This window comes from Hippocampus comes, unplaced genomic scaffold, assembly GCF_001891065.2.
Source record: "Hippocampus comes isolate QL1 unplaced genomic scaffold, H_comes_QL1_v1.1 scaffold143, whole genome shotgun sequence".
Lineage (NCBI taxonomy): Eukaryota > Metazoa > Chordata > Actinopteri > Syngnathiformes > Syngnathidae > Hippocampus > Hippocampus comes.
Window position 1 is genome coordinate 963,263 of NW_017805504.1, and position 21,710 is coordinate 984,972.

General features: G+C 44.8%; 1 protein-coding gene across 3 annotated transcripts in view; it reads right to left on the reverse strand.

Annotated features, from left to right (window-relative positions):
• Positions 1-21,710, reverse strand: part of LOC109520319 (regulator of G-protein signaling 12-like) — a 31,780-nt gene that overhangs the window by 8,373 nt on the left and 1,697 nt on the right. The window contains exons 2-15 of one of the 3 annotated variants that reach the window (XM_019877442.1): positions 19,509-21,287; positions 18,292-18,384; positions 6,324-6,345; positions 5,572-5,735; positions 4,331-4,423; positions 4,121-4,264; positions 3,707-3,889; positions 3,478-3,628; positions 3,304-3,401; positions 2,294-2,485; positions 2,064-2,137; positions 1,859-1,985; positions 1,610-1,706; positions 204-262 (exon numbers count right to left, since the gene is read on the reverse strand). In XM_019877442.1, the coding sequence (XP_019733001.1) occupies positions 204-262; positions 1,610-1,706; positions 1,859-1,985; positions 2,064-2,137; positions 2,294-2,485; positions 3,304-3,401; positions 3,478-3,628; positions 3,707-3,889; positions 4,121-4,264; positions 4,331-4,423; positions 5,572-5,735; positions 6,324-6,345; positions 18,292-18,384; positions 19,509-21,254 (3,243 nt within the window). In that variant the 5' untranslated portion in view covers positions 21,255-21,287. Of the gene's footprint in view, positions 1-203; positions 263-1,609; positions 1,707-1,858; positions 1,986-2,063; positions 2,138-2,293; positions 2,486-3,303; positions 3,402-3,477; positions 3,629-3,706; positions 3,890-4,120; positions 4,265-4,330; positions 4,424-5,571; positions 5,736-6,323; positions 6,346-8,913; positions 9,375-16,688; positions 16,914-18,291; positions 18,385-19,508; positions 21,288-21,710 lie in introns of those variants that run through there. The other 2 variants (XM_019877443.1, XM_019877444.1) reach the window with 2 other exon arrangements.

Consider the following 21,710-nt stretch of genomic DNA (forward strand, 5'->3'; position numbering starts at 1 on the left):
ACAATGATAACGCTGTTAAGGGGGCGGCCCGATCGGACTGCGTCGTCCTTCGCCGGCGTCCGCCACGTTGCAAGGATGCGAGTCGGTTAGTCAGCCACGTTAGGGTGAAGAGGAAACCCCCGCTCGTCGCATGGGCCCAAATGTTAATGTGGGTGAATGGAGACGGCCAACGGCCAATTCGGAAGGAGACGCTATGGACTTACTGTTCCCGAAAGACTCCTGGTCGGCGGTTGGCTTTTGAGTGAGGCGCTCTTGGCTGTGTCTGTGGGCCACAAACCACACGTGAGACGTTTCCGTTCGAGTCCATTCATGCCAAAAGTCAAATGAACGTTTTTGTTTTATTCAACAAATTGGCAACAGATTCCAAAATATAAGCCTTGCCATTTTGAGCGTTTCTTTGCAAAATTAAGATTTAGTACAGGCAGTCCTGTCATGTACATATTCTTTACCTACAATAACCCATTGAAATCTATTATCGTCTTATATTATCACATCACAACAAATTGATGGGTCACTACCTTTGAAGTTAGAAGCCGGTAAAATGTTTGATCAGCTATTTTTCTATTTATTTAAATCGGTTTATTGGTTTAAAAAAAATCCTTCAATATCTTCACTGTTGTTAAACGTTACGACAATTTGCAACAAACATGAAGTCAACACATGATTTGCCTTCATGGGCCACCAAAAATGACATTGTGGGACAGATCTGGTCCCCGGGCCTGGGTTTGACACCCATGCTGCATATTTTTCTACAATATTTGGTATTTTTCTTTTTTGTTTTTAAATCAACTGCAAAGAGTACCTGATGTTAATTAGAGGACAGGCCTCTGCAGTGTTACGTTTTACAAAGAAAGGAAAAGAAAACGTTTTTGTTTATTGCTACGCAGCTGCAGTGCTAACTGGGCAATTATCTGAGGTAGACCTTAAATTTTACACATTTTTCTACATTAAAACATTGAGGGGCGCACGCATGAATCATAAATCAACCTGCACTGTGAAAAATCACATTTCCACCAATTTTCACTATAGTACTGATAAACGGGCGTAAGTGTAGAGCAGAAATTTGTCAGCAACAAAAAATAAATAAATTAAGAATTAAAAACAACAATCATCAAATGTATTGGCCACACATGCGCAAGTAGATGTCAACTTTAGCTGCATCTTATCAAATTTTAGGAGCAAAACGCGGGGCCAATCTGGAGCATCGTCAGGTATTTTTCTTCAGGTATTTACACGAGCACAAAGGGAGGCATTTGTTTGTGTCATGTTTTTTTCTGGTAATATAGAATATTTTTTTGTTACTTAGTGTTTTACAGTACATATGTACTGTGTACTCAACTGCAGAGAGTTTGTGAGAGGGAAGGTGTTTAGTATACAGGCGTTAGTTTTATACTATTACTCATAGACTGTTTCTGTAGAGATTTTTTTTTTGTCAAAAAAAAAGTGTACTATCACAAAGGGTCTAATCGTATCAATGAAGTTTTAAACAGTTGGAAATATGAAATGATTTCTCTTGTTTTTATCTTTTTGAACAAATAATAATAATATGTTTTTCTCTTCAACAGAATGACAAAGGTTCCCGCTATTTGACAAAAGCTCAAGGCCATACCTTTCGCTGAGGCCGAGTCGATGCGCTCCAGCACGACGCGCAGGCCGTCCAGACTGGATATGGGGGCACCCAAATCCAAAGGTTCCGTCTGGCCGCTCTACAACAAAGCAGACACAACGCTTTTGAAGTGCCGGCAGAACACGGGATAAAAGTAGGAAGCCACAGGACTCAAATAAACCCCACGGGTGACGAGGAGTAATTGTAGCCCTGGTACTCCACCCTGTGGCACTCCAAGCCCACACAACTTACTATTTTCACCACCAGTTCAGTGAGCAGGAGGCCATACTTGGCCACCACGGGGCGTAAAACTTCAGCGACCGGCTTGGTGGGTTTGGCTTTCAGCCCCACCGAGCGGTTAATGGGCACCAGGTCCAGTCTAAAAGGAGAGCGAACACAATCGTCACAAGAGTCAACATGCACCTGATACAAAGACGTGTCATGGTGGTTGTCGCACCGAAACAAGGTCCTCTTCTCCAGTCGCAGATCTCGCGAGCTGAGGGTCATACAGTCTTGGTCCAATACTAAAGGCTTTAATAAAAAGAAATTAGTAATAATAATAATGCATTTTATTCATTAGTATTGAGAAAAAAATTCTATCTGTGTCACAGATTATATTATGGCAGACGTATGTGGGTGTGCGTGTGGGTGTATATATTTCATGCGTCCTGGCCTTGATTCGGTCACCTTTTCGCCTCCCACCAGGAAGAGATCCACTGCCGCCATGTTGACATTGATGCTGTGACACAGAACCTGTAGGACCTCCCGAATGGAGGCGCCGGGCCGAAGGGTGATGGAGGAGCAGGAGCCATTGGGTAGCGTCACACTGCAGTGTTTCGGGGAGCGCTCCCACGCACCCATTGAGTGTCGATTGTCTGACTGCAAGTGAGTACAAAACCATTTGGGGGGTTCATGTTTTTCATCCTTGCCATACTGCAGACCAGTTTGTTTGAAAACACTTGGCACCAGGTTACATTTTTTTCCACTCAAAGGAACATGTATATATTAAAATATTAATTAAGCAGTGGCGGCATGGTGATTGACTGGTTAGCACGTCCGCATCACAGTGCAGAGGTCGTGGGTTTGAATCTTGGCCCTGGTTTTCCTGGCTGGACTTTGCATGTTCTCCCCGTGCCTGCGTGGGTTTTCTCTGGGAATTTGATTTCCTTTCACATTCCAAAAATAAGCAAAGTAGGCTCTACGTTGTCCCTCGGTATGATTGTGAGCACAAATGGTTATTCGTCGATGTGTTCCCTGGCTGGCAACCGGTTCTGGGCGTCCCCCGCCTACTGCCCGAAGACAGATGGGATAGCCCCCCCCGCTCGACCAGTGTCAGGATAAAGTGGATCGCAAAGTGGATGGATGGATAATTGCCATGTTCACTCAGTATGAATTTCTATCACTGCAGTGGTAGAGGCAAAGGCTAAATCATCATTCAAGCTGTTTCACAATGACTCTGCCTTAGTCCAATGACATAACAGTTTTTATTTACTCATGGTGCCATCAGAGAAAGCTTGAGATTTCACCACCTGGAAGTGCGCGTGTGGTCATACTGTAATGTCCTATAGTACGTGGTTTTGTTGCTGCTTAAATGTGCGCCAAGAAAAAAAATTTGAGTGGGCTAGAAAATAAGAAGAATGTAAAAAAAGAAAGTTGGCTCTGTGTGTTGCCATGGTGATTTGACAGTGAAATGTTACCTCCAGCTTGCCAGCAGAGCAGGAAGTGGGCATCTCCAGGCTGGTACTGGAAGACAAGGAGCCTTGGGACTCCCTTCGGCCATTACTACCCCAATAGTCTGCAGAGAGAAAGAGGAGAATCCCCCTTTAGAGGGGGAAAAAAAGTCCTTTCTTGAAGTTGTGTGTGGCACTCACCGAGGTTAATGTCACCAATGTCCTTCTTTTTGGGACCTTTGCCAAAGCTCCGATTGCGAGACCACGAAAAGAAAATGCCGCGTTTTTTGTCGGCACTTTCGTCTCTGCTGTCCTCATTGAGCGACCTCCCGGACCGCTGCTTCCTGGCATCCTGCAAAATTAGACGGCAAATGATGTAACAACTCAACTGATATCATACGGCAGCAAAAAAATCTATTAAAATAAGCACCTTCTTGGGAGTGGAAAGGGTGGAGCGGTCTGAGCTGGCGCTGTGTTTGGATGCCGCAGGACTGCAGGGGATCTGGTAGGGATCCGGCAAAGGGAGGCCACCCACCTCCGCACGCATGCACTCTTTGTAAAGGGAAGACTTGAGGAAACGGGAGTAGCTGTCAAACTTCATCAGGTTGAAGATCTGCAAATGGAGAAGGCGCAGGGCACGTTAGGCCTTTCGTGTGCATGAACGTGCACGCTTCATTGTTAGACCGCCTCATGAGGAGAAAATCGGTTCCACTGGACTGGAACAAGGCCAGTCCTGGTGGGCAAATTCACTTTAGCATTTGGTTCATTTTGAACCCAAACCGGGCTTGTATTTGAACATCTTGTTAACGTTGACCCAGAAACGTGTTGGCCGAAGAGCTGGTACCTGTAGCTGCTGCGTCTTGAACATGTCGGGCCTCGGAGATGTGAGGACGTCGTCAGCCAGCTGAGCTTGGCTGTCGATGTTGACTGGCATGGTGGCCTTGCTGGACAGGAAGCTGTTGTAGATCTCGCCGGCTCTCTGGGACAGCTATGAGAAACACACCTCAGGTCATCTTTGCGAATGCGGCGGGGTGATGACATACGGCGGACATACCTGTTTTTTGTCACTCGCAGGAACATGACTGAAGTATTCACAGGCTTGCCAGAACAAGATATTCTCCTCACTAAATTCTTTCTTGAGAAATTCCTGCGGGGACATAAATGATGACTTGAGTTCCAAAAGCCTGTTAAAGCTTAACTTTATTTGCATTCCTGCGTTATTGATTACGCTGGCGAAAGGAGGGGTCAAATAAGTTCCGCAGTACAGATGAGCCAGATGAGTTCAGATAAGAATTTGGTTGATTTGCGACCCAGAGTCAGCCCAGAGTATGATTAAAAAACATGTATACCATATAAGGCACGAAATAAGCGGTTTCGCAGAGCAACATTTGCATTTAGCGCTTCATCAAAATACACTTAACAGCAAAATTGAAAATCAACTGCCGTTACAAAACGTTTCGTTTGGCTGGACGCACGTGCATGTCTTCGTTTGGCTGGACGCACGTGCATGTCTCACGGCACCTGCTGCGGGTTGTCGGAGGCTCGAGTCGCTACTTAATTAAGCCGCACCAGCTAGCTAGTGGCAAGCTTCAGCTGGGTCCTCATGCAGCTATGTTGTGGTGTGACTCCTAAGGTGGGGAGCGTATCTGGTGAATGTATCAACGTGTTAGCAACTGTTGCACTGTCAACCAAGATAGCATTTAGCAGCCGAAGTAATAACATCACCACCGGTCACCAGATTGACGAGTGATGTTCAGATTTTTTTTGCTCTATCAGCCCCTCCTCTTTTAGGCATGCTGATTTCTAAGATAACTTAGATTTACATGGCTAGTGTGTTTAACACCAGAATCAAGTGCTTGGGCAATTCAGCACACTTTTCACAGATGTCTGGCTAGAACTGCATTAAAGCGGAGAACATTCACCTTAGCAAACTCGTAAAAGACTGGACTGTGGAGAGAAATTCGCTTCTCAAATGAAGTCACTGATCAGCAAAACTGCTCTGTAAAAATAGCAGAAGCGTGTCCATTGTTGTCCTGGCTTCGTGAGATGTGTGTTAAAAGGTGTGAATGCGATTTGTTGGATTTTTGGGTCAACAATTCTGAAACGATGTGCTGGCGAAAGCAGCAGAGAAACGTTATCATTCCTGTGCCTCGTTGGTATTTGAGTTGCCATTTTGCTGGCAAATGGAAATCCTAATTTCCACCCAAAAATGTGCTAAATCTGCATTTGAATGGCGTGGTGGTGCTAGCGAAAGAAATAGAGGGGGCGGGGGGAGGGCACTTTGCGGGCGCATACCGAGAAGTAGCGGACGCCCACAGGGTCCTGGAGAAGGCGCTCGAAGCACGCGGCCCAGCTGGCCACGCGTTGTTCCGGTAGCCCCCGGTGGCCACCCGGAAGGCTGCCGTTACTGTTCAAGCTGCTGTGGCTGCAGCATCCCTGCAACTGAACGCCACTGGAATCTGCAAGGTTCAAAACACACGCATGAGATTGACGATCTACTTTTGCTACTTGCTCAGGTGAATATTGTTTTGTTTTTGGTTTTTTTTCCATATTAGGATGAACTAGAGATGACACGGTGCTGCAAAAATACTAATTTATGTGGTAGTTCTAAAACAAGCTGACTTTTTTTTTCTTAAACTTTTTACCAAACTCAAGAACCTTTTTACATTGAATAGTCGTCAACAGCAACGGCCAGCCAACGCAACTCACTTAGCATTATTGGCCTTTGTCATTCAAGTTTGATTGCACAGCAAGATTTGTTGGGAACATTCCAGCGGGCTGAATCAGATCATCTTACCCAAGGCAATAGAGCGATAGGAATGGGAGTGGAACTGTTTGCAGATACAAAGTGGTCATTCGAATGACAAGAGTAGAATCGCAAGTGTTGGGTTGTGACTTAAAAAAACAAAATTCAAAGTCTCGCACGGTTGTTTTTTGCTTGGAATTTTGAACTCGAGCGAACACAAAATGGCCATTTGACGAACCTGAGTCAGTCCAAATCAAGAAGGCAGACATTAACAGAGTCCAAATAAAAGTTCGGTACTCACCACCGTCCGAGGAAGCCGCCGACTGAAAGAGAACAAAGAGAGACATGAGTGAGAGGCTGCCGTCATGACCTCCTGCAGGGTGTGCAGACAGCAGCGTGTCTCCGGGCATTTCAGCGCTTTCGCCCGTGGAGATTGGTGTTAATTTGTACGAAGGGGGTGGAGGGATGACCTCTTTAACACTTTTTCACACCTCCACAAGGAAGAGGGTGGGGCATAAGAGCCACCCTCCCACCAACACCCCGGCTTGTTTGATTTGATCCTCAGAGCCCTGAAAGTAAGCATTCTCGCAAGAGGGGCCATCACCCGCTCTAATGGTCATCCATTCACTTGCTAATTGCACCATTGAGTCTTTTTTTATGTGCACATGGACATGCCCTCAACGAAAAGGGCAAGTAGAAAGAGAGCCCCCGTGTAGCTTAAATGTATCTACTTCAAATCATGGATCATTGTCCATCTATCTTGGACAGTGACATGTAGTGGCAGCCGCTACATGGCAAAAGGTGCATCGAGAATCTGTGTAGCCAACGTTTGCTTGTTGGTGTGTGCCTTGAGATTTCTAACTAGATGTAGAAAGGCGAGAAGAATCCCAAAGGACATGGAAGGGGATATCCTGAGAAATTTAAAAAAAAAAAAGAATTTTGCTCATCAGCAGATCGAGAAGAGCGATTTGTGCAAAACAAATAAATAAATAAATAAATAAATAAAAAAAAATACTGAAACGCTTTCAAGTTGTCCGTGTCAAAGGTGAGATTGTAAAAATAAGTTCCTCCTTGCTGTGCATTTTTTTGTTTCATCTTGAAATTGCACCCAAACAGTCCCGAACTTTTTGGGAGTACGTGCCCTGGCTCAAGCCAAAAAAAGGTTGGGAAACACTGTATTCAGGCACACACTCTGACCAGCCATTTTGCTGAACGTAGTTGTCGTAATCTGTACGAGCCTCTCGGCATGTTTCAATTGAACGAGCAGATAACATCTTGGTTAATGGGAGAGGATGGCATGCAAACTGTGTTTTGTACATTATGTCCAGGCTACTGCAGAGTGTAGTGTTGGTTACCGTCATTTCCGGGGAAAAAAAAGTTGGATGTTGGAAATGAAGGTAAAGGGATTCAGTGTTTTGTTCGGCAATCTCTGGATATTCTGGCATGTTTGTAATCCAGGCGTGTCTTTTACTGGCGGGTGCTTGGCCCAGAGGTTGGGGACTGCCTTGAGTCACGCTAAATTGCAGCCACCTTACATCATGATGCAAGCGCAAGGGTGGTGGCAAGAGTCAAAACCAAAATTTGAGACTCAATACGCTGTTTTCAAAACGCCGTCGAGCCACGGCACAGGTTCAGACATGTCGCGGCCATCGCGCTGTCTGAGCCCCCATCGTGTGACGTTTTGTTCTGTTTTGGGGTTGTGACCACATGTGAAAGCTCCATCAGACGCAACCCACTAAACCGCTAATTGTCTGTCGTAGCCTCTTTACAACCCTCCAGCTGCGGTGTTCAAACCCCGTGTAGTCGACACCCAGGAACCGCCCCCCCCTTCCACCTCCCCCTGCCCCACCTTCCGTGGAAGCCACACCATGTGCGCAGAGTGGCTGAGGAGAACACAGACTGACCATCTGCATGTCCCTTTGGAGCTAAAAACAACCCAAACCTCAAACCGTAACTACATAATGACTGTGATAGGTTTTAAGGAAGAAAGACATCACACTTGTGATCTGCTGTTTGCTTTTGAGCGACGCAAAGGCGAATGTTGAGAACTTGCGAGACCTACCGAGATGACGGATGTGAAAGACATCCACTCGTAGGAGTCGAGCATCCCGTGATAAGCAGTCAGCTGATGATGTCATGGCTTCTTTTCTAATTTCATATCATGTTATTGACAAATCCGGTGAAACGACCTCTCAGAATCCTCCCTCGGCCCGTCTATAATGCGGCAAGTGCGGTAGAAATCACAACTTGCATCGGCTTTGAGGTCTACTTATTCATGAAGGGACCACACACATCCGCCCCTGTCCCCTAAGTGATGACCCAGGGCACACTATCTGCCCCCCTGCCCCCCGCCCCTCTTTGCCCACACAGTCCCTTCCTCTCTTGATGCCTTGGGTGATGAGTTGGTCCACAGTGGGTGGCTACAGAAAAGGGGACTGGACCTTTGATTCCCCCCAACACGCACACAGAAAGTTCACCAAATGGGTTAAATCTCAATAAATTGGTCAACGCACTTCCAGCATTTCTGTGGTTGCGAGTTTGGTGTACCCAGACACGACACGCCAAAGGAACGTGCAAGACCCTGACAAAAACAAGCTAGTCCCGATGGAAACAAGTCAACTTCGACAATACTATAACTGGTTAGCACCTCTGGAAGAGTCGCTTGGCGTTTTCCTTTGGGCTTGTTGAGGCATGATTTGGGTACTAAGAAAACAGATAAATATGTATCCAGAGTCAACCCAAAAAGTGACACAAATAACCACAAGCCCCCGCCACTTCAAACAGCTGTTCCCGAGTGAGGGATGAGCCACAAAGAAAAACGGCTGACTCAACCAAAAAAAAAAAAAAAAGAGGAGTTGACAACTGCAGGGGGAAAAAAAAAGCTTACTTACAGTGTTGAAGTTCCACGTCCGCTTGAAGGAAAGTCTCTTTTTGAGACTCATTGTTCCCTTGACTGCTCGGCGAGCGGCACGCAAGGCAAAGTAGACGTGCGCATACCTGAGCATTCCCCACCCAAAGTCAGGCCAACCATGTCTGTACAAGTCGAAGAAAGAGAGGGAGGGGGAAAACCCTGAAATTTGACATGGCACTGGACTAAGAAGAAGAAGAAGAAGACGAAGAAGAAGGGGGTTGAGGGGGAGGTTTCCTCATTCGGCAGCTGTTGCGATGGAAACCCTCCCGAGGATACATACAGTCTCTCCAACACTGACGAGAAGGAATCGTAAGCCCCCCCCTTCTTTCCCTTGACAAAACCACAATAGCCCCCCTTCCTTTTAGGACTCTGGTCTCGCTTGAAAAAGAAGAAAAACACAGTCGGGATGAATTGAAACCATATGGATTCCGTCGAATCAAATGTCAAAAGTTTGCATTTTTTTTTTTTGTTGTTTTCCTGACTTTACGTTAAACAGTCGCACATTCCATGTTCCAAATTGCTGTTTACCCGCCAAGGGTCTCATTGAGCCGAACAATGGTTGATTTGGAGCTCAACTTTCCTTGCAGCACGTGACTTAGCAGAAACCTTGCCGTACCTTCAAAACATAGTTACGCTCAGATGTAGCCAAGTACCAGCCACTGTGCAAACATAAGGAGAGAAACACATGACATGACCGGGAACTTGCCCGAAACCTTGTGATCCCAGAAATCCTTCAAACATAGTAACGCTAACATGTAGCCACCTAGCATTGCAACACAAGTGTAAGGATGCTAACATGTGACGCCATCAACTAACTGCTGGGGACCTTGTCATATGTTAAAACCTTTCAAAATACTAACGTTAACATTGTGCCCAGGACCTTGCGAGAGACCTTGTCAACCGTCGAACCTTCAAAAATACTTGCGCTAAGATAAAGGGTGGGAACGCTTGACGTAACCTGGCAAAAGCCAGAAACCTTTTCGGACCTTCACAGAGAGGAAGGCTAACATGTTGCTCTCTAGCGTCACACAACAAGGTTGGAATTACGTGCTGTTTAAAGAGTCTTTATACACACACACACACACACACACACACACACACACACACACACACACACACACACACACACACACACACACACACTGCATTTTCCACACTATAAGGCGCACCTAAAAGCATTCAATTTTCTCAAAAGCCAACAGTGCGCCTTATAATCCGATGCGCCTTATACATGAATCAATATTCTGATTTCTTGGATGTAGTATTTTAAATGGTCTGTAAAGCGCTTTGTTACAGCTGCAGCGGTTGTGAAAGCGCGATATCAATAAAGCTGTATTGTATTGTATTCCCTTTAGCATAGCTCCATCTAGTGGATGCATAATGCAACCGCAGCCACTGTTGTAGCTTCTATTCTATGCGCCTTATAATGCGGTGCGCCCTATATATGAAAACGGTTTTACAATAGGCCATTCATTGAAAGTGCACCTTATACGCCGAAGCGCCTTATAGTGTGGAAAATACAGTATATAAAATTGAATAATAAGGTCTTAAAAATTTGTGCAAGTGCAATGTGCAAAAAGGTTTTGTTAAAAAAACAAAAACATCCAATTAAATGATCTATGTCCAAACGTAACTTTTTTGTTACTTCCTTGATACTACTACGAGAAATTAAAAAGACTTTTCAGGCTTTGTTGACATCTTCCGGGGTCCTAAGCACGTTTGTTTGCGAAGTCTTAGGCCGGTTCATACATAATAAATACATTCGATTTTACGGGAGTCTAGGGCCAATTTTCCAAGAACAATGTCATAAGTTTGAGGAAAAAAATATGAATAATAGAACATAGTGGCAAGTGGAGTTTTTTCTTTTTTTTTTTGGTATGGCACATTAACAAATGGGTTTCATGTGATGATTTGCTGGTCACATGATGTCTAATTACGTATTAAGATCTTCTCAGTTATCTGCTACGGATGACAAATGAAAATAACATCAAGGCGACTTCCTTTTGGAGGAGAGGGACCGACAGGGTGCGGTGGGCGACTGATAAGACGGAAGACAGATTTTCCTCCAATGCAAGGAGAGAATGTCGCTAACAAAGGCGAATGTCATGCTTCGGAAAATGCGTGGAAAATCCATATTTTACGCTGAAGTCATTGTTATGAGAATAGAGGTTTAGTTGTCTGAGGAAAAAAAACATACGGAAAAAAAATCTGAATATTTGGCAGATAGAGTTGCAATTAGTGCAAGACCAAGCATAGTTCTTATAAGAATTAAGTTTTATGTTTACAAGAAAAACGTCTTCATAGTAGGAGAATAAAGTACTCGTAAAAAGAGAATAAATCTGTTTTTTTTTTTAGAATGCAGTGTGTGAATAAAATCGGAATTTGCAAGGGAAAAAAGCAGAAAGTTTTGCGACAACAAAAGGCAGTTTAACCAGTAAAAAAATACTACAAGGAAAAAAAAAACATGCTGTGCATATCATGGAATACAATCACATTTATTGTCATCGCACACGTCATGAGTCCCGAGCAATGAAATTCAATTGAGATACATCCCATCCAACGGACCTGAAGAAAAAAAATAAAATAAAATAAAAAAAGCCAACAGTGGGAGGCAGCACAGGAGGCCCTGATGGGCTGCCAGACGGTGTCCCGATTTTATTAGACGAAAAAGAAAAATAGAAGAAAAGGGGAGGGGGAAAAAACAAGACCCAAACTATGCTCCGATAAGCATGGGACACAGTATAGTTAGAAATGATCAGAAAAACAACCGTAGTAGATTGAGGGGGTGAAAAAAAAACAAAAATAAAGTTTCAATAACACACAAAAAATATTTTAAATTTTGAGAGTCAAGTCGTTCATTTACAAGAATTTTTTAAAAAATCAATTATCGTTTAGAGGCAAAAAAGTTATAATTTTTACAAGAAATATAGTGTGTGAATAATCAAAATTGACGATAAAAAAAAAAAACATGGACATTTTTCAGTGACTAAAGTTGCATTGTAACCAGGATCAAAATTAGGGAGAAAGAAAATTACAAGCAAACAAAAAAAATATGACTAGTATGAAATGATTTTTTTTAGAACAAAAACATACATTTCATAAGAATAAATTGCTATATTTAGGGGTAAAAGCTACCAAAAAAGCTCCAGCAAGAAAGTCATGCATTTCAGGTTTTTGTTGTTGGAATGTTGGCCCGCAGGCTAAAGGTTCCCCCCTTGAAGAGATATGATGAGGCGAGTAATGCAATATGCCAAATGAACGCCTGACTCCATAAAAGCAAGCGATAGCCCCTGCCCCCAGCACGTACTATCAAAAAGAACGGCCTGTGTGCGCTTGAGCCCAGAGGGCAACCACATAAGACGCGACCACACCCTCGCGCTGCTATTCCGCTCCCATTAAAAAAAAAAAAAAAAACACCCCCAAATGGACTTTCCGAGGTTGAAATCCGACACGTATAATTAGCCTGGTGACTCTTGTCCCTGTTTTCCCATCTCACAACAAAGCTCAGTGTGGGTACGCTTGGCGTGATGCGAGGGTGAGGGTGATCGTTCACTTCCTGAGTTTACGTTCTGCCGTCTAATCGCTTTGGTCATGCAGGAAAGCTGAGCTGCTTGAAAAATGGGGAAAAAAAGGCCCTCATAAAAACAGCTTCATCTTTATTCCTTTGGAAGGACATAATCAATCGAATATCCACACTGGCAAAATGCACTAATAATTTGTTTTGTTAGGGGCCTCTTTTTTAATAAAAGCCATGCCCAGAGTAAACACCAGGTCCACTTGAATTCAAAAAATTAAATAAAATGCAGCACCCTAACCAGGCAACTGGAACTATTTCCTGGAATACTAGGCTATGTCGCCCCACTTAATTAATTGCCGCGTTCCACATAACAAAATGTCACACCCCGCGCAGACGGTCAGCAGTGTTTCGTCCCAACTGTGGGCTCTGTTCTAATCGAAGCCATGCCCCATTCCATCACCACATCCATTGAATCCCAAAACACCAAACCATGAAGGGACAACATTTCTCCTCACAGTGGGCTCCATTCTCATAGATGCTAGGTCTCAATAAATGATTTTCCAGGTCCAATTTAATTAACAAAAAAAATCCCCCACACTCCAGACAGACAGTTCATGGTCTTTCTTTTAATAGAGGTCTCCATTATATCGCAGTAATGCCCTGATTAATTAATTTTCAGGTTAGCTAGACTCCATTCTAACACAATGAATCACCACTTGAATAAAGAGAAGCTCCGGCACAAACCAATACCCTGTTTAATTAATCCACTTGAATTGAAAAATTAACACCGCGCCCTCAATTGACACCTCAATCTTCAGATGCCCCACCGAAGTAGAAAACAAAGTCGAGGTAGCATCTTCTAAAGTTGCCAGTGGAGATTGATGAGATCGCACTGCCATCGCTCAATTGGTCGTCTGTCGAGACGACGTCACGTCCACGCGGGATTTCCAGCGGCGGTCAAACAATGAACTCGGCAACGGCATTGACAGCTGCTCCTCGCGGATTCAGATGTGGAGCACGTGCGCAGCAGAAGACAAAATGAAAGCGGTGAGAAAACGTCTTCTCATCTAGGGGGACGTTTACCCGAGGATACCTTTTGCTGACGATCAAAATTGCGTCGCCCTTTGGCCTGTGCCGCCAAACTGAACGCTAACACAACACCTAAGGACAAAAGAGGTGTCTTGCACTTTTCCAAATACGGTATTTCCTTAAAAAGCGGGCCCCGCTCTAGCTACCCCAATTCTCCGCCAGCTCCCCTCGAATACAAAAACACCACACCACGAAAAGACTACCCGCAGTGACCTTCCGAATAGTTTGCTCCGTTCTTATAGAAGCCATACCCTGATTAAATTGCAAGTTTCTCTTTCATGACAAGTGCCGTAGCACCAAAAATCGGCCGATGATATTTCCTTAAACGGTAGTCATGGTCCAGGTCTCCCGGAATATAAAAACACTGCACTCCCAAAAATAGACGACCGGCCGTATTTCCTCAAATCGTGGGCATCCTTCCCTCTGGCAGCCATATCCCAATGAATTAATCACCGAAGATGTCTCACTCCAAAACAGATCACTGGCAGTATTTCCTCCAACAGAAACCATGCCCCAAAAAGTCATTATTTGCCAGGTCCACTTGAAGAACAAACACCTCACTCCAAGCCAGAGGACAAGCGGCATTTCCTCAAATAATCTCCATTCTTACAGATGCCGTGCCATCATTATTTTCCAGATCCACTTGAATGTACAAGAACCTGACTCCAAAACAGATAACAGGCTGTATTTCCTTTCATAGAAGCCAAACGTCAAATACCGATAATCTGCTGCACCCGAAAAGAGACGAGCCGCAGCATTGATCACAAATCACTGGATTTGTTATATTAGAGGCCATACTCCAATGAATCACGACTTGAATAATTAAACACCGTACCCCAAATAGACACCCACTTGAAAGAAATAATAAGATTACTATCTCTTTGATGGAAGACGACAGCGACATTTTGATGTAGCCCGCACAAAACGCCCAGAGGTGTAGAAGGCGTAGGGGAAAGAAAAGTCACCTTTTGAGGATTCACATAGAAATAAAAACCATCAACTTGATCACTTTGTATTTTTTTTTTTTTTTTGCAAAAAAACATAGCCTGACGCCACCCTCCACACAAGAAACCTTCCGCTGCAGCCCAAAAAACCGAAGGACATAATCAATCGAATATCCACACTGGCAAAATGCACTAATAATTTGTTTTGTTAGGGGCCTCTTTTTTAATAAAAGCCATGCCCAGAGTAAACACCAGGTCCACTTGAATTCAAAAAATTAAATAAAATGCAGCACCCTAACCAGGCAACTGGAACTATTTCCTGGAATACTAGGCTATGTCGCCCCACTTAATTAATTGCCGCGTTCCACATAACAAAATGTCACACCCCGCGCAGACGGTCAGCAGTGTTTCGTCCCAACTGTGGGCTCTGTTCTAATCGAAGCCATGCCCCATTCCATCACCACATCCATTGAATCCCAAAACACCAAACCATGAAGGGACAACATTTCTCCTCACAGTGGGCTCCATTCTCATAGATGCTAGGTCTCAATAAATGATTTTCCAGGTCCAATTTAATTAACAAAAAAAATCCCCCACACTCCAGACAGACAGTTCATGGTCTTTCTTTTAATAGAGGTCTCCATTATATCGCAGTAATGCCCTGATTAATTAATTTTCAGGTTAGCTAGACTCCATTCTAACACAATGAATCACCACTTGAATAAAGAGAAGCTCCGGCACAAACCAATACCCTGTTTAATTAATCCACTTGAATTGAAAAATTAACACCGCGCCCTCAATTGACACCTCAATCTTCAGATGCCCCACCGAAGTAGAAAACAAAGTCGAGGTAGCATCTTCTAAAGTTGCCAGTGGAGATTGATGAGATCGCACTGCCATCGCTCAATTGGTCGTCTGTCGAGACGACGTCACGTCCACGCGGGATTTCCAGCGGCGGTCAAACAATGAACTCGGCAACGGCATTGACAGCTGCTCCTCGCGGATTCAGATGTGGAGCACGTGCGCAGCAGAAGACAAAATGAAAGCGGTGAGAAAACGTCTTCTCATCTAGGGGGACGTTTACCCGAGGATACCTTTTGCTGACGATCAAAATTGCGTCGCCCTTTGGCCTGTGCCGCCAAACTGAACGCTAACACAACACCTAAGGACAAAAGAGGTGTCTTGCACTTTTCCAAATACGGTATTTCCTTAAAAAGCGGGCCCCGCTCTAGCTACCCCAATTCTCCGCCAGCTCCCCTCGAATACAAAAACACCACACCACGAAAAGACTACCCGCAGTGACCTTCCGAATAGTTTGCTCCGTTCTTATAGAAGCCATACCCTGATTAAATTGCAAGTTTCTCTTTCATGACAAGTGCCGTAGCACCAAAAATCGGCCGATGATATTTCCTTAAACGGTAGTCATGGTCCAGGTCTCCCGGAATATAAAAACACTGCACTCCCAAAAATAGACGACCGGCCGTATTTCCTCAAATCGTGGGCATCCTTCCCTCTGGCAGCCATATCCCAATGAATTAATCACCGAAGATGTCTCACTCCAAAACAGATCACTGGCAGTATTTCCTCCAACAGAAACCATGCCCCAAAAAGTCATTATTTGCCAGGTCCACTTGAAGAACAAACACCTCACTCCAAGCCAGAGGACAAGCGGCATTTCCTCAAATAATCTCCATTCTTACAGATGCCGTGCCATCATTATTTTCCAGATCCACTTGAATGTACAAGAACCTGACTCCAAAACAGATAACAGGCTGTATTTCCTTTCATAGAAGCCAAACGTCAAATACCGATAATCTGCTGCACCCGAAAAGAGACGAGCCGCAGCATTGATCACAAATCACTGGATTTGTTATATTAGAGGCCATACTCCAATGAATCACGACTTGAATAATTAAACACCGTACCCCAAATAGACACCCACTTGAAAGAAATAATAAGATTACTATCTCTTTGATGGAAGACGACAGCGACATTTTGATGTAGCCCGCACAAAACGCCCAGAGGTGTAGAAGGCGTAGGGGAAAGAAAAGTCACCTTTTGAGGATTCACATAGAAATAAAAACCATCAACTTGATCACTTTGTATTTTTTTTTTTTTTTTGCAAAAATACATAGCCTGACGCCACGCTCCACACAAGAAACATTCCGCTGCAGCCCACAAAACCAGCGAGACGAGAAGACTTACGGAGTTGATGGTAATGGTGGGCTCCATGTATGGCACGCAAAGGGGTCCATTCGCGGGAACTGGACCGCGCCAAGTGTGGGAGAGCTCAAAATCCCAACAGTGACTGGGAGTCTCGTACCGTGACTCTCGCTCTCCCTCCCTCCCTGGCACTCTCTCTCTTTTTCTTTGGTCGCAACAGATTCCTCGTCTCTGTTTACCTCCCACCTCCCGCCTCCGTGTCTTCTTCATGCCTTCCCTTTGACGCCCACAGGCGCCATGGGAAAAAAAAAAAAAATCAGTCATGTCTAATGAGCAACAAGGGTGCAAAGCAGCTAGGACAGAAACACCAGAAAAAATTTCTTCCATTGACCCATTCCAACCCCTCCAAAAAAAAAAAAAGATTTTTTTTTCGTTCCACGTTTGTAATAAAGATAAATAGTGCTGTATATTAAACTGGTTTTATGAGGTGTCATTATAGTATTTACAGTAGGATTGGTTAGCTGGATATGCGCCTTTTAGAGGCATCATTTCAGAAGCTGTAAGTCCGCATCTGAGTGGGTGCGAGTCATGGCCCCTAGCAACTCCTTGTGAGCGTTCTCATTTTATATTTGTGTTTGACGTGCATCGGCCACGTGTGAAGGTATTATATTGCATGACAGTTTCTAGTCATCAACCGGAACCAAACCGTTTACTGCCACGACAAATATTATTGTCAAGAACAGTTTTCAACGGAAAGGCGTGGAAGAGGGTCTGTTTCAGCTTGCGCTGTGAAATTCAAGCTTCTACGTGACTGTAATGATGAATAGACGCCAGAAAATGGTGGCCTTGCATCGCCTTGGATTTTGGATGAGGCAGAGAATCTTGGTTTGTCACATTGATTATGAGGGAGAGAAATACCAATATGCTCCAAGTCAGACAAGTTGAGGCACTGCACACGAACATGTATGTATTCGGGTGTATGTGTGTGTGTGTATATACTGTATATATACATATATAGATAGATAAATCGATAGAGTATAGGGTACAAACAGAGTATGTATGCAGCATGGTAGGTGGTAGAATGTATGTGTCGCGATTGTCAGACGATGAAACAGTTGATGGAGTGAACTCAATTCAACTCAACTATATTTATGGAGCACTTAAAAACAACCACCACTGTATAACAAGTGCGGAACATGGAGTAAAAATTATTCATACAACAACAAACATCCATCCATCCATTTTCTGATCCTCACCAGGGTGGTAGGGTGTGCTCCTATCCCAGCAGTTTCGGGGAGTAGGCGGGGTACACCCTTAACTGGTTGCCAGCCAATCGCAGGGCACGCAGAGACGTTCAACCAACCGCACTCACATCGAGGGACTATTTCGAGTGTTCTATTAACTTATGGTGCATGTTTTTGGAATGTGGGAGGAAACCGGAGAACCCGGAGAAAACCCACGCAGGCACGGGGAGAACATGCAAACTCCACACAGGAAGGTCAGAGCCGGAATCGAACCCTGCACCTCTGCACTGTGAGGCCGACCCACTAACCAGTCGCCCACCGGGCCGCCAACAACAAGCGATAAAACAATAAATTAATAATGATGGTGGTCTGTCACCATGCACAGTAAATGTAAAGCTTACCTCAAGGTCGTCCAGAGATCTGGCCAGGCTAAGACGCTTTGAAGAGCGGCGTTTGGAGGCACGGAGAACACCCAAGCCCCAAAACCTGGAGCCCTGTCAGAACACAAGTTGGGTTCAATAATGCACTGATACCCTTTTCATAAAGAGAGTTAAGTTCCAGACCCACCAACGATAAGGGAGAGATAAAATCTATTTTTTGGTACAGTGTAAGCCTCAAAATAGCCTTCGTCACATTGTAATCACATTAAAATTAATTTAAACGCACTTGTAAACACATTATATATGTACTTTGAGAAAAAAAACTAATGTTGAACACAAAAATTTGTGATGGAGTGGGACCAGATCGCTGTCACGAGAAAGTCAGTCCTGGGCTGTTTTGCTAAATGGATCAACAGCTACATCTTGCGGGCGTGAGAGGTATAGCAAGACTTTGGAAGCCCACTTCCTGATATGAAGGGAAAAAAATGTCTGTAAAGAAAATATTGCACTCGAATCAAGTTGTCATTTTATTCGAATAAAGTGCTGATATTATGAGACAAAAGTATGAATATTGATAGGCAGAAGTCTGGATTTTACGCGTTCTATTTTCTGAGAATGAAGTTTTAACAAGAATCATGTCATGGAGGGGGAAACATGGAGACTTGTATTACAAGAAAAAAAATCATCATTATAAGTCACAACATTACAAGGGAAAGGCTAAAATGTTACAGTAAATATTATTGAAGTTGTAATGATATTAGTCATTTTATAAATAAAATTAAGGGGAGAAGTTGTACATCTGTGAAAATTATGCTAACATTCTAATCTGGTTTTGACATTTTTAACTGCGATACAAGAGTAAATAATTTTGGAGGATGAAATTAGTAAAATCTGAGAAATAGTCCAAATGCCCAAAATAAAAGTAAAATTATCAATATATCTCATAACATTGTATCATTATTCTCAGACAATAACTTTTTCTTGTGTCCGGACGTTGCTCATGTTAGACCCATTTTTCTGCTTTTATTTTGTTTCGTTTGACTCTGCTGTCTCCAGGGCGCCTCTGTTCTTATTTAGATCAATAAAGTTTAAACATATTAGTTTTTATTTACACACACACACACACACACACACACACACACACACACACACACACACACACACACACACGTTATGAAATGTAGGAAGCGGGCCTGTCATTTTAACAGGTCAAATGCCAATTTAGCTTGATAACTCACATTTTTCCCACGCTCATTCTTCCGGTGGACAAACGCTTGGGTCCATTCCTCTTTGGGGGGCATCATTAGAAGGAACTCGGCAGACCGATACCGCTCTGAGGGAATCTGGCTCATGACGGGCGGTAGGTTCCGCGCGCCACCAGCACCCAGGCCGACGCCAGCAAACCAGTTGTCATTGTTCCACGTCATCTGAGGCTCTGGGTCACCACTGAGGGATTTGGGCCACTTTGGCTTAGAGAACCAGCGCTGGCTACCCTGGAGAGGCTCTTCTGAGAGGCAATTTTTTTTCCCCAAAGGGGCTAGAGGAGGCGGGGGCTTGAACTGGAATTTGAGCCGAGGTGGAGGGCCTCCGTAAAAGTCGGTGAGAGAATCGGGACCAGGTAGCGACTCTGAAAGGGAGTGTGTGCTGCCACTATTCTCTGGATGATATCGTTGGCCATTATTGTAGAGGTTTCTCGGGATATGGTCAGGCGATCCGGGATTATCCCATGGACAGGTGGGGAGGAGGATCCCGTGGTGGTTTTGGATTACGGAAGGGAAATCCCTGGCGGCTCTCTCTTCAGGGGGCGAGGCATTGTCAATGCCACTGTCTCCGTTACTACTGGAGCTACCATGTTGGACGTTCTCCTTGGCTTGCTGCTGAGCCTCAATGTCCAGTTTGACTCGAAGCCTCTCCACCGCGTCCCCCATGTCGCTGTACAGGACTGTGACAAAATGAAGGACATCCGGCGGAGTCTGGGGGAACTCCAGGCAACCCGAGGTGTCTGGATCAGGGGTGCAGTCAAAACCAAAGCGCCCAGCGATGCCTGTGTGCTCCTCGTGGTTTCCCAGCTCCGGATCAATGAAGAAAACGTGGCAGGAAGCCCTCAGCGGAGCGTCTTGCGGAGCACAGCCATTGATTATGTGCGCGGTGGTCACCAGGCAAAAAAAACGAGGGTCCTCGGTGCAAACGGCCCCAAGGACCAGGTTCTCGGTGGGAAAGGCCGCCAGAGTGGCTCCCATGTCATCGCAAAGTCGGATGCAGTCAAACGTGATCTTCATCACGACCAGCGTATGGGTATCCTGCTCCGTGCCCAGCTGGCGTATTCGATCTCTGATGGCCTTCAAGCCGTCATCCTCCGACTGCGACGTATTTAAGATCAGCTCTGTGGAGCTCAGGTACCCCACCACCAAGGTCATGTTTAAAATGCTCCAGTCTGGATTCGCTTCCTCGCTGTCCGTCAAAACAGAACGGTGTTCGTCTGTTGGCACCTGCGTTTCGACGCTCTGCTGTTTAGACCACTGCGACATGTCCGGTTCCGACAGCGGCCTCTCCTTGCCAGCAAGCGTCTTGTGCCAGTTGTCGGAATTCGGTGAATCATGTGAGATGGCGCGGAGGAGGCCTGCCTTTTTCGGGCTTATTAAAAACTTTTCGTCATGTAGGATGGGGTTCCCGATGACGCGGCCCTCGGTGCGAACGACCAAGCGCAGTGGCCCGATGCAACGACCGATCATCTGCACCACGGTCTCGTGCAAAGCTGTAGAGACGTCGGCTCCGTTTATAGCCATGATGCCGTCACCTTGTTTAAGTCCCACCAGGTCGGCAGGACTTCCCTCCAGAATGCTGCTCAACAAGCATGGCCACTGTCCCGAGATGGTGAAGCCGTAGCCTGACCGACCACGGTGGACCTCCACGCGGCGCAGCTCGCCGGGAGTGCTTAAATCCAGGTGCCTCCTTGCACCCTCCGGTTGTCCCTGGATCCTCATCTTGATCGCCAACACTATTGTGTTGTTGTCATACTATGGTTACACAAAAAGACAAGGACAGTAAAAACTGCGGTGAAAATCTTGAACACGACAGGAGTACCGACCCTAACACCTAACTCAAACCCAAACAAAACCCTAAACCCAAACTCCTTATCCTAACCTGAACAACAACCATGAACCTAAACTTAACATAGATTTGATCGGCTAGATTGGATCAACAGATGTTTTGCATTTCATGTAAAACTGGTGAGCAGTTAAATAATTGTCAATCAGTGATAAGGCAAAAAAAGCTAACAGCTAACACAATTACGTTCACGCAGGGGAAATTCTCAACTGCCACTGTAAATAAAACAAGGTTTCTCAGCAGATAGACAGAATAGTTGGATTTTTTTTAATATGTTTAAATTTGGAGGGGGGGTCCGGGTTCCCCCAAATCTTTCATGTGGGGGGGGGGGG